This window comes from Marmota marmota, unplaced genomic scaffold, assembly GCF_001458135.2.
Source record: "Marmota marmota marmota unplaced genomic scaffold, marMar, whole genome shotgun sequence".
Taxonomy (NCBI): Eukaryota; Metazoa; Chordata; class Mammalia; order Rodentia; family Sciuridae; genus Marmota; species Marmota marmota.
The window spans coordinates 85,700,648-85,712,803 of record NW_026000026.1 but is presented as its reverse complement, the minus strand read 5'-3'; the positions used below and the strand labels follow the sequence as shown (position 1 = coordinate 85,712,803).

The 12,156-nt window shown below is 36.9% G+C and overlaps 1 protein-coding gene across 1 annotated transcript in view; it reads left to right on the top strand.

Moving 5' to 3' along the window:
- The first annotated feature begins 1,783 nt into the window (after positions 1-1,783).
- Positions 1,784-12,156, top strand: part of Gramd2b (GRAM domain containing 2B) — a 105,503-nt gene continuing 95,130 nt past the window's right edge. Inside the window, exon 1 of the mRNA XM_048811886.1 lies at positions 1,784-2,049. Coding sequence (XP_048667843.1) covers positions 1,925-2,049 — 125 coding nt within the window. The 5' untranslated portion in view covers positions 1,784-1,924. The remainder of the gene's footprint in view (positions 2,050-12,156) is intronic.

Sequence of the window (12,156 nt, the reverse complement as noted above, 5' to 3'; positions counted from 1 at the left end):
TATGTAGCAGAGATATCAGAAAATATTAGCTAATACAAACTCCAGAAACATTAGCCTGACATACTGCTTCCCTACCTCTTTTATTTTTATTTAGTTTTTCAATTATGCACATTGTTTTTCCCTAGGTACCATGTTGGTGCAAGGACTCATTTTTTAAAATTTTTGTATCATTCACATATGTAGCTAGCATAGAGCTTTGCCAATAGATACATGTGTTGAATGAATACTAGAAAAACCACCTATTGAAAAACATCCCCAAAGACTAGCCACTGACACTGGGATTCCCTACTCTATAGACATTTTGTTCTAAGTTGTCCCTGGCTAAAATCCAAACTCACACAAGAGAAGAGAGTAACACACTACATTTTATTGGTTATTAACATCTGTGACAATTAAACTTTGTTTAGAAGGAGCAGAAACCACCATGTAGGTTGTGCCTATTATATGAGATGTGGTGATTGGTTTGATTCAACACTTCAGCAATAACTTATTTAGTATCTTTCCAGCATGATTTCCAACACAATGGCAATATAGATATATAAGGGGAGAAGACATTCAGGTCATGCTCTGTGAAGGACAAGAGGGAAGCAGTGCCTCACCAGAATCAGAGCATGAGGGTGGACACGCATCATAGGTACCAGCACGAAGGGGTTCCTAGGATTCAGGAAATTCAGCACTAAAAAGAGAAATCCTAGGCAAACCAGGATAAGACAGGCACCCTTTTAGGCACCCAGGAAAATCCCACTGAAGAACATACTTTGACTTCAAAAGTGTATTTAGTGTCAATACTGCACACCGAGCAGCACAAACCTGTCCCTGACAGGTTTATCAGCTGGTCAGAGCAAAGGTTTGATTTCCCAGGAAACTTTGCTCTCTTCCACAATCAGAATCTGTGTACTTCTCTTAAGCCAGCCTTCTCCAATGTCACTCACTAGTCAAAGGCAATAAGATAAGAGACCATAGCTACTTTGGAACACCGCTGCTAGAAACGTTGGAGGAAGGACACTCATGTTTTTGTGTGCATAAATATTAAGTGTCTGAAGATGATCACATAAAGAAACTCACTCTCTGCACTTTCTGTTTATAATGCAATGCATATCCAGATAATCATAGTCATACATTGCCGTTACCCATTCTCCTGTGTAATTGTATTCTAACCCTGTGATCAAGCACAGCAGCACTGGGACCATCTGGGTTGTCCCAGCTAGCAAGCAACACAGATGGAACTCAAACTCTTAATGTTTGTTTATTTGTCTTTGTTGTTCAGTACAGGTCACAGTCTCCTGTGACCCAGCAAAATATATAGCCTTCATGTCAAGACTCCCTTGACTATACATATCATATCCATAAGAATTCCAGAACCTTTACATCCCAAGGACCAAAGAACACAGCCTTGAACCTCAGGTGCATCTTGACAAGCGTGAGGTGCAACACACACAGTGGGCTGGCTACTTCCTGCCTGTGTAGTCATGAAGCACAGCCACATTCCTCACCCTGTTGGTCAAGCTCAGTGATTAGCAAAAGCATCCTGCTTTTAATATCTAGATGCTGCCAGTCTCTGCTCCTCTTTGTTTTTTCTTTCTTTCAGTGTTTTCTTTTCTGTAGGCTCATTTGTCTAAGTCCACCAATTTAGTGGTGTTCATTTTAATAAACTGAAAACAAATTTCCCAAACACATTTACTTCTCTTTTAGAGCAAATGTCAGTAGGAAGAAAACCACCCACATCATACTGATATGTTACTCATTAACTTAAAACAAAACAAAACAAAACAAAAAAAACCTCAGCTAGATTAGAAGTCAGGCGAGGAGGTTCCCGAGACACAGGAACTGTGCAGAGCCAAAAGCAAAGTCTTTCACTCTATTTGGGAGATCTGGAAATGAGCCTTTGAGCTAATTTCTTGATTTACTGGTAGACAAGCGTACAATGGTGAAGAAAAGGTTGTCTTCCAATGACACGGTGTTCCAGTTTGAGATTCCTGGCAGCCCAAAGAAGGCCAGTGCAGGGACCTCACACAGCTCCACGGACAGCCCCGGATCTGTGTTTCTCAGGTGGGTAGAACCTGGACCTGGCCATCCTGTAAGTACCCAGGGTGCTCTCAGCCACCCAACAAGTGGCAGTTGAAAGGCTCTTTCCTCTTTCCCTGAGGTAGCAGCCAGTCAAAAGGAAAGAGAAGGCATAGCTAGGCATCCCAGCCAGTGAATTTGATGGGGCACAAAAAGAAGGGAAAATGAATTGAGCGACTAGAACTGTCACCACTGCTAAGGAAATCATTGAGTGCCTTCTTGTGTATTTTGTTGGTACTAGATAACTGGCTACTGGGAAATTCCTCAATTCTTGACTTAATGTCAGGTTCACAGGAAGTGAAGCCAGAGAGTTAGACCAAAAGCCTAGTTTGGTGTCAAAATTACATGAATTATGACTAAAATATATTAAGTAGTAATTATTAAAATATAAGACAATTGCTCTCTTTTTGCCTTTCTAAATTAAATATTAAAATAGTATTAGCTATAATGTAGTTCAGTGATTTACCGGATAGTGATTTATAGCCAGCTTTAGACAGATTCAGAACACACCCTGTTGAGCTGCAAATATTAATATCCATATCAATATCACTCTGACACTTTATAAATACATATTTTAATAAAAATTCAATTAATTATAAACTCTATTCATTCTGTCTCAATAATTCTCTAGCAACTTATAAAATGTAGAAATCAAGTAAAGGGGGAAGCTTAAATATAAGAAGTTTCTCATTGAACTTTAGTGTAAATTTCTCAAATGAAAGCAAAGAAATAATCTCCACACCCAAACTTTATTTTTAGATAATACCATGCCAGGAGGTCAAAGGTTAAACATGATCATTTATTTTCTTCTTTAATCATTCAAAATCGCTTACACAACATTGCTCTAGATTCTTTCAAGGGTTGAAATCATAGAGTACTTGTTTCGCACCCAGGAGGCCCTGGGTTCAATCCCTAGGACCACAAAAAATAAATAAGTTATAACTTTTAAAAATATAATTAAAAACAAAGAAATACCGTCTTATTTAAGGACATTTACAAATCAGAATGTTCAATTATGAAAACAAATTCAATAATTTTAAAATAAGTTTCAGAGACCAAGAATTTATTCAAATTATTGATTAATATATCTATTTTCCAGTTAGCTTAATTTTTCTGTCTTTAAAAAAGGCTTAATTTACTTGCATTAGTGGTTGTTTGAACAAGAGTACAATTTTTATGACTGAAAATGTAAAATATATTTTGCTGAATTCCAAGTATCTCTCGCATGCTTTGTCTGCTTACCCCGTCTCTGAAATAGACTGTCATACAAACTTCTCCTTGGGCACAATTGTAACCAGGAAAAATAAACCAAATTAAAATGTATCAACAAATAAATACATATAAAATGCAAGTTAAATAAATATAATTTTCATAATTATAAATTAATAAATAAATATAATAAAAATTAAAAATCTGTATCAACCTAAATGCAAACTTCTATTTTTTTTTATTTGAAAGATATTCTTTATTTTTTTTTTGTTTTTATTTTTTTTAGGTTTCATTTTTATTTTTTTTTAATTTTTTATTGTTGGTTGTTCAAAACATTACAAATTTCTTGATATATCATATTTCACACTTTGATTCAAGTGGGTTATGAACTCCCATTTTTACCCCATACACAGATTGCAGAATTACATCAGTTACACATCCATTGATTTACATATTGCCATACTAGTGTCTGTTGTGTTCTGCTGCCTTTCCTATCCTCTACTATCCCCCCTCCCCTCCNAATGGAGTGGTTGTCCTCATTTCCATTTCAGAGGATTTGTCGCTGATATACAGGAATGCCTTTGATTTATGCGTGTTGATTTTATATCCTGCCACTTTGCTGAATTCATTTATTAGCTCTAATAGTTTCTTTGTAGAGCCTTTTGGGTCTTAAATGCAAACTTCTTTCAGGAAGATCCCAGGCCAATGTCACCTGCATATTCACACATTCAACGTCAGATCTCCATTTTAGTATTTACAAGTGCTATTTTAAAATGTATTGGTATAAAAGACCATTACAAACCTCAGCAGCATGCAACAAGGAGCATGAGTTCAAGTTCAGATGGTTTGGATGGAAGGTGACTGATCTAGGCTGGCCTCATCTGGGCAGGTTCTGCTCCACACATCTCTTATCTTTTTTTGGACCAGAATTTTAAAAAATAAAATAAAATAAAATGTATTGGAACCAACCTAAAAATTTCTCCAAATACTTTAGACATTGGAGAACCTTTAGTCTAAATGACAAATCTATTAAATATTTTGTATATAAAATCACTGAAGATAATTTGGAATTGTTCAACTTTTTAAGATCAAAAATAAGACCAACTAAACACTTGCCTTTAGCTTCAAAATAAATGTTTGGAATTTATGTGGCTATTTTAGTATTCATTATTCTTTCCATGAACTAGAGCTCAGATCAACAAACTAAAGGAGCATGGTTAGAATTTATGCAGGATTTTTATTCAATCATTCAATTCAACAAAGGTGTATTGAGTAACTATTACATGTCCAGCTATGTGGGAGATGCAGGGGATTCAATCACAATTGAGACAAACACCTGCCCTCATGGGGGTTACTAGTTTAATGTCAGAAACAGGCAAAATATATATATAAATCAATACATAATGCAACATCAATACATAATTCAAAAATTAGCATATAGGGAACAAATCAAAGCTGAGATAGAAGATAGGAGAACTAATTTAAATGAAATCATTAAGTAGAGATTTTCCAATGAAGTAATACCTAGGTCTAGCTAGATGATGAAAAGAGCCAGTCATGAAAACACTGGGAAGGGGCATGATGTTCTGAGGTGTGTGGGATCTTGAGTCTGGGAAGAGTGGTGCCTGGTGGGTTAGCATTCTACTCTAGTTATGATGGGAAGCCACTGAGGGTTAGAAGAGGAGTGATGGGATGTTCACTTTAGCAGGACACTCAGTTCTCCCTGTGGGTTGTTTCCAGTTTTTTGCTCGTTCAAGCAATGCCACATCTTGTCCATGTCTCCTGGCGTTCTTGTACTTCAGTGTCTCTCAGGTACACACCCAGGAGAGGAATATGCTTATTATTGATTAAGGTCACGATTAACTCTCCCCATTAACATTAAATCATGCTCCAAACTCTGTGGGTCACATTACCTCCAGCAGTCATACTGCTGCCTCAACAGCATTTGAATCGTCTGCCTTTTTAATGTTTTCCCATCTGGAAATTGTGAAATGTGACTTTAATGTGCATTTCTCTTATGAATAACAAGGGGGGTCATTGTTTCAACATGTTTATTCATCATTGTAGTTCTTTCTTCCTCCTTCTTTTGGAAAGGAAGAGTCACTATCTTTTCTTCTTAACAGTTTTTAAAATACTCCAAACAATGACTTTTTGTTAGTAATATAGGTTGTAGTAAAATGTTTTTCCAATATATGAATTTGTCTTTTCATGCTCTGTTATGTCCTAAACCTTATTTTTAATTTAATATTCATTTTCCTTATGGTTTGCACTTTGTGTTTAAAAAAAAAATCCCTCCCTACCCTGATACCATAAGGAATTGTCTTATGCATCTTCTTCTAATAGTATGTTTTCTTTTCAAAAGAGATCTTTTTTTTTACATTTGGGATTAATTTTTGCTTCTGTTATGAGTTAGGGCATAGTTTAATTTTTTTAAATAGATAATGAATTGTTCTACATTACTTATTGAATAGACTTTTTCCTATGAATCTGCAATGTCAGCTCTGTCATACATCACATTCTTAATTATTGTCACTTTGTAATTTGAAAAAAATGTGGCAAGATAAGACCCCTTATTTGATTTAGAAGCATTTGGACACTCTTGATCCTTTGCTCTTCAACTTGAATTTTAGGATAGGCTTGTCAAGTAAAAACTTTACTTAAAATTGTATTGAATCAATTGCTCAATTTGAGGAAACAGCATCTTTACAGTAGAAATATGTCTATTCATAAACATGGTATACCTCTCCATTTATTAAGGCCTTCTTTAATGTCCTTTAATGAAATTTTCAAATATTCTACACACAGCTCTTGTCTATTGCTCATTAGATTTATTCCTAGGTGCTTTATACCTTTATTGCTATTGTACATATATTTCATTGCATTTTATTTTATTGATGTTGTACAAAAATATAATTGGATTTCTAACTTGATCTTATATTCAACAACCTTGATAGATATTTTTATTAATTTTAATAATCTATCAACTCTAAGATGCTTCTTTTGTAGATAATGATATCATTTGAATTAATAAAAATTTGTTTATGCCCTTCTGATCTTTACTCCTTTAAAATCATTTTTGCTCTATTACACAAGCAAGAAACCCTATCAGAACATTGAATATAACTAACAATTCCAGGCATTTTCATTTTGTTTCTGATTTTAAAGGGGGTGCTGTTAACATTTCAGGGTTTATTAAAAAGTTTCCTTCTGATGGAGGTTTTCTAAGGGCATATTTCAATGCATGGGCAAGTCTGGGGTGGCAGGACCTGAGAATGCCGCAGAACTTCAGATACAAAAGTGAGGAGCAGGCTGACTCAGGGGTAGCCAGGGTACCAGGACACAATGAAACAGGCTGTGGAAGTTACAATGAGGAGGTTGGGTGCAGAGGACTAGGCCTCTCATTAGATGTTTCCAGAAGAAGTCCTCAGAAGCTGTTATTTCCAGGAGAGAAAGGACCTGCAGTCTTCTCAAACTTCACCAGACCCTTCACTTATACAAAGCAAATAAGCTCTTCTCAGTACACATGTTCTGTGCTACTAGGCTTTTGAACATGACAGAATCCCACTCTTCCCCACGACGGCCTCAAAAACTCTTACTCATCTTTCCAGATGCACTTCCTGAAAGGTCTAGTACAACTTCCTGCAGCTCTGAGTTAGCAGGCTTTTGGTTGATACCATGTCCTAAATTAACTACTCACTAAAATGTCCTGCCATAGGGATGTGTTTTTCACAAAGCCCAATGCAGCTTTATCTTGTACCCCCATTTGCCCTTCCAAGGCCACAGGAGGATCCCTAGCGATATGCTCATATAGTCATACAGGTCAGTAAATTTGCAAATAACATTTTAAGTGCAATTATGATTGCTACTTCTCTCCACTCTAGTCCCTCCCTCCCCCTGCCCCCAACCCTGGGCATTTGTAACATTCTAATCTAAGGGAAGTTTTTTGGAGTTAGGGATTAGAGAAATATATTTAAGTGATTTGCCTTCGTTTCTAGGTACACATAACATTGCTGGTGTAGGAACCTCTTACTAAGCTACTCTGCTTAGTGACACCAGAGGTATCATCATGACATCTCTCCACAGGTAATGTGCATTGGAAACATGAAGGTAGTGGAATAGAAACAAGGTTTGAAATGTACGAAGCTAGAAGCTAGGTTCTGGAAATTTCTTCCAGTCTTTAGATGTATAAGTTCTAAGAGGTGGACTCTGTTCTCATTATGGTCTAATCGCAATAGCAGTTCTCTCCCATAAGGACTATGTACTCAATAATGCAGCTGATTTAATTATAAGTAGCCAATCTTACACGTTTACTTTCTTTTTCGATGGTACTTGTACATAATAGAACTTTCCAGAATTCCATACAGTAATACTAAAAACAGCCATCGGATCCATGTGTGTCACATAGATTAACATGACACTCAAGAATGAGTTTGAAATTGAAAAAAAAAAAGTCTAACCTATCAATGAAAAAGTAAGTCTTTTTTGTAGGAAAAAGACTAAATTATCTTCTATTCTCTTGACTAAAAATAGTACAAAATTGTTGCCATACAAAGTGGTCAATGAATGTCAGCTAAAAAGTATAAGGAAATATTATAAAGCATGTCAGAGAGTTATTGCATTATTTGTCTGGATTTGGAAATGTTTGTGAAGTTAGTCAGTTTTTTCAGGTTAATGATTTGATTTCTTTCCTCATTCTAAATGAAATATTCACTTTCATACCTAATCTTTTATTCGTCGTAATTTTTCTTACAGAAGACCTTAAATTTATATAAGCTTTAGGCCCACAAAGCTGTACTTTGATAATAAGTGCTCCTAGGCCTCTGTTCTACCACAGATCTGAGCTTTTTTTGTGTACAGAATCTGATGCAGGCTATGTACTTTGCAAGGCTGAGAGAAGGAATGGACAGCAGGGAACAAACTCCCAGGTGGAATAAGTGCTGGCTTAAAAGTGACGCCTGTGATCAGTCTTTCATTTTTGGCAGTTTGAAACTATTTATGGGGAAATCAATTTTACAGAAAGGGTTTGAGCATTTTTTTTTTTTTTGCAGGGGGGTGTTGCAGTACCGGGTATTAAACTCAGGGGCACTCGATCACTAAGCCACATCCCAGCCCTATTTTGTATTTTATTTAGAGACAGGGTCTCACTGAGTTGCTTAGCACTTCATTGTTGCTGAGGCTGGCTTTGAACTCCAGATCCTCCTGCCTCAGCCTCCCAAGTCACTGGGATTACAGGCATGAGCCACTGTGCCTGGCCTGAGCAGTTTTGACTACACCAAAATTTTCAGACCATCTAAAATTGTTTTTAAAAAGAAAAAACATAATTTAATAATCTGTGCTCTAAGTTTTTACTCATTTTCTAATGAAATTTTAAGACCACATAGAAATCTATTTTAGATTAATTCAATCTATAGTCTTTCATTAAAACCTTTTTCTTATGCAGATTTAAAAAATATCAATCTAGTGGACTTACATAGCTTCATCTTTATTTACTTATTATTTAGTTAGGCTTTGTATTTAAAAAACCAAAACCAGGCAAATATAATTAAATGGAAAATTCTAGGAGCTGCCTCCAATGTGATTATCCAGGAGACCTCGCATGGAGCTACATAACGGCAAATTGGGAGCTTTGCCAGGAAGTACAAAAGTGACAAATGAGTGCTTATATATAATCCAGCAATAGTATTAATTATTTCTACTATTTGCACGGTGTCTTATCTATGGAAATTTTTTACAAACATGACTTTACAAACCTCGGTGGCTTTTCACTATGGTAGATGCTTAGATAAAGAGCAAGTAACAGAAAAAGGAAAGAAGTTTTCTGTCATTGAAGTATGACAAAATTAAACCAACAAAATTAGTTCAGGGGTGAATACAGAACCAGACACATGACCAAAGGGGCCTTTTTCAACTTCATTGACCAATTGATTTACTTGGCTTGGTTTCAAATTATTTGGGCTATTTCCAAAAGTCAAAAAGTCAAATCTGTCTTCAAAGTTCATTCCATTCTGGGTTTAGTTTTTTGTTTTTTTTTTTTTTCATCTCATCTAAGTCATTTTTAGAGCCTGAGAGGGACACTGGGTTAAGTAGGTACAGTATTGTTGGAAGAAAGAAGGTTAAGAAAATGTAACTGGGATTCCTAATCCTGTACGAACTCATCCTGTGATTCTAGTTGTTTCCAATCAAGTGTACACATTGTTTCCAATCTAAGTTGAAAAGATCCTAAGTTGAAAAAGCATTTGATATGCCTCACCTACTAAACATTATAGCTCGACAACACATTATACTGTAGCGTGTCAGTGGTTATGTGCCTGTGCTTATGTGATTGACTGGAGCTATAGCTCTATGGCACCGCCTAGCATTGAAAGTATTATAACACATACCGTAGCGGTGGAAAAAATGAAAATCTAAAGTACAGTTTGTACCATACTTCACACCATCATAAAGCAGAAAAATTATAAGTCAAACATCATGTTTCAGGGACCATCTGTATTCTGTAAAAAGCAATTTGCTATTTATTTGCTATAAGTAATTTTGAAGGGTAGGCAATTTCATTGAATAGCCTGGAATGCTTTCTACAATCTAGGTAAGGAGCACTACCTGATTTACATCTGGTTTTTGTCACTTACGAGCTCTGCATTCTCTCTGTGCCTCACTTTCTTCAGCTGTGATTTGGGGATAGTCTTAGGATTATGAAGAGTATTAAATGAGAAAATATCTGAAGTGCTTGGCACAGCAGTTGTTCTAATACCATTTTTTGTTATTAAAAGACAGTGGGGGGCACAGAGGAATAATAATATATTCATTTATCACCCGGAGCTCCTAGGGACTAAGAATATATCCATTCCTCTATATCCCAGAACCCAGCACAAAGAAGAAACTATGTTGAGAAGAGACTGTTGTGAGTAACTAGTTGAAGACTTAGCTTCTGTTTCCAGAGGCTTCAGTCTCTGTTGGTGACTGACACAGATACCAACAAGAAGGCAGACAATGTGCATGCACTCTGAAAATTAAATTATTACCATAAATCTCCAAACTGCCACTTTCCACAGCGTGCTTCCTGTTTGTCCCCATGTTTCAACACTTAGATCTAGAAATGAGCTGCACATTTCAAATTCTTAGTACCACAAAATAAATCTTGCCTAATGTAAAAAACTACCAGCTGCCAGGGTGATCCTGGAGGAAAGGAAACCTTTTTTCATTCCTTCCAATAGCCCCAGCGGGGCAGACCATGTGCTGTGACCAGGCCTCATGCCCCATGTGGGCCTGTGCAGAGGAAAGAACCTGAAGTAGGAGTGGCGAAGCACTATGGGTGTGTTCACTTATCTCACAGAGTGGTCCTCTGGTCTCTGAGGGGGACGCTCTGTGCCTTGGTCAGCTCCCTGGTCACATCTCTTGCCTTCCCCCTGCCCCAGAAGTCTGCTCTCAGCCACGCGCACTACTGCAGGGACTATACACTTCCTTCTTTACCTACAACACTCTGACACAGTAAATTCTGAGCTGTTGTCACTGCCTTCAGGAAGCCATCCGACATCACTCTCCCTCCCCCTGTGTTCACAGTGTGCCTTTTGTTTACTTCCCGTCTATCATTTAACAGCTCTTGAATTATACTTCTTATAAATATTTGCTGTTCTTTCTCACTGTGCTGCCTTTGGTTTCTAATCAATCACGCAGCACAGTTCCCAGAAAAAAGCAGACAACAATAAATGTTAGGTGAATAAATGCTATAAGGGGGACAGGTAAAGGAGGGGTTCCCCCGAGTTACCCCTCGCTGGGGTTGCTGCAGACCTCACCCCTGAGAGGATGGTGCTCAGAGGAACACACAGGGCACACAAGTCCTTAATTTGCCCAGTCCAAGGAGAACAGCGAGTGGCAAAATCAAATCACACCTCAAACCCTCTGACTTATAGTCCAGTCCCTGTCAGGGCCCCACAGGAATTTATCATTGGATCTGAAATGGCATTTGACTCTCTGTGTTCTCAAATGTTTTATCCTTGGAATTGGGGGGAAAAGAGGGGAAAATTACAATTACATAACAACAACAACATCAAAAGTCTACCAGAAGCAATATAGGCTAAAATTTCTATTTCCATAAATTTAAGTGCAAATTGAATTATAATTAATTTCATATTGACCTAATTAAAGTTTAAAAAAATGAATTTACTGCAAAATTGAACTAAATTATATATGAACTAAGTAGGCATTTACTTCAATAAAACATCAGTTTTTAATATAATAAATAATCCCACATGCCACAATTTTATATCTTCATACCTCTGTTCTTATTTTCTCTGCCTGGAATAATATTTTCCTCAAACAACAGTTAGTGAACAAGTTTCTGTTGTGTAATAAGGCACTAGAGATCCAGCAGTGAATAAAACAAGAGGGGTACAGGACTTTATGTTGCTTGTAGTTAGAAGAAGATAGCATTAAAGGATCCTGCGTGTCTTGTATCTTAAGAATACAGAGCACTGGGCTCATGAGACAAGGAAAGGCAGCCAGTCCCTAAAAGTCATGAAACATTCCTAAAACATGAAATGAAAGAGATCTGAACCTTAGGCAAAGGGGAGTGACTGGAAGAAAGGAAGAGGGAGAGACAGAATCCTGTGTTTAAAAAATAGCATTTGCTATCTCTGTGGAAAAGAAAATACACTTCAAGTTGCTGAAAGAAACAGTTCTCTGGAGCGGAAGGGCCAGGGAGGTTGGAGGAAATGAGGTAGAATCCAGATACACTTTTCTCAAAGAGTAAAGAAGAATGCAAAAGCCTAATTTTGTCTTGAGTCATAAACAAAACACCATCCAGGAGTAATATCATACTATTTGCATTCCTTTTAGAAATCATGTCCAGTTACTATAGAAGCTGGATTAGCAGCTGTTCTTTCTACA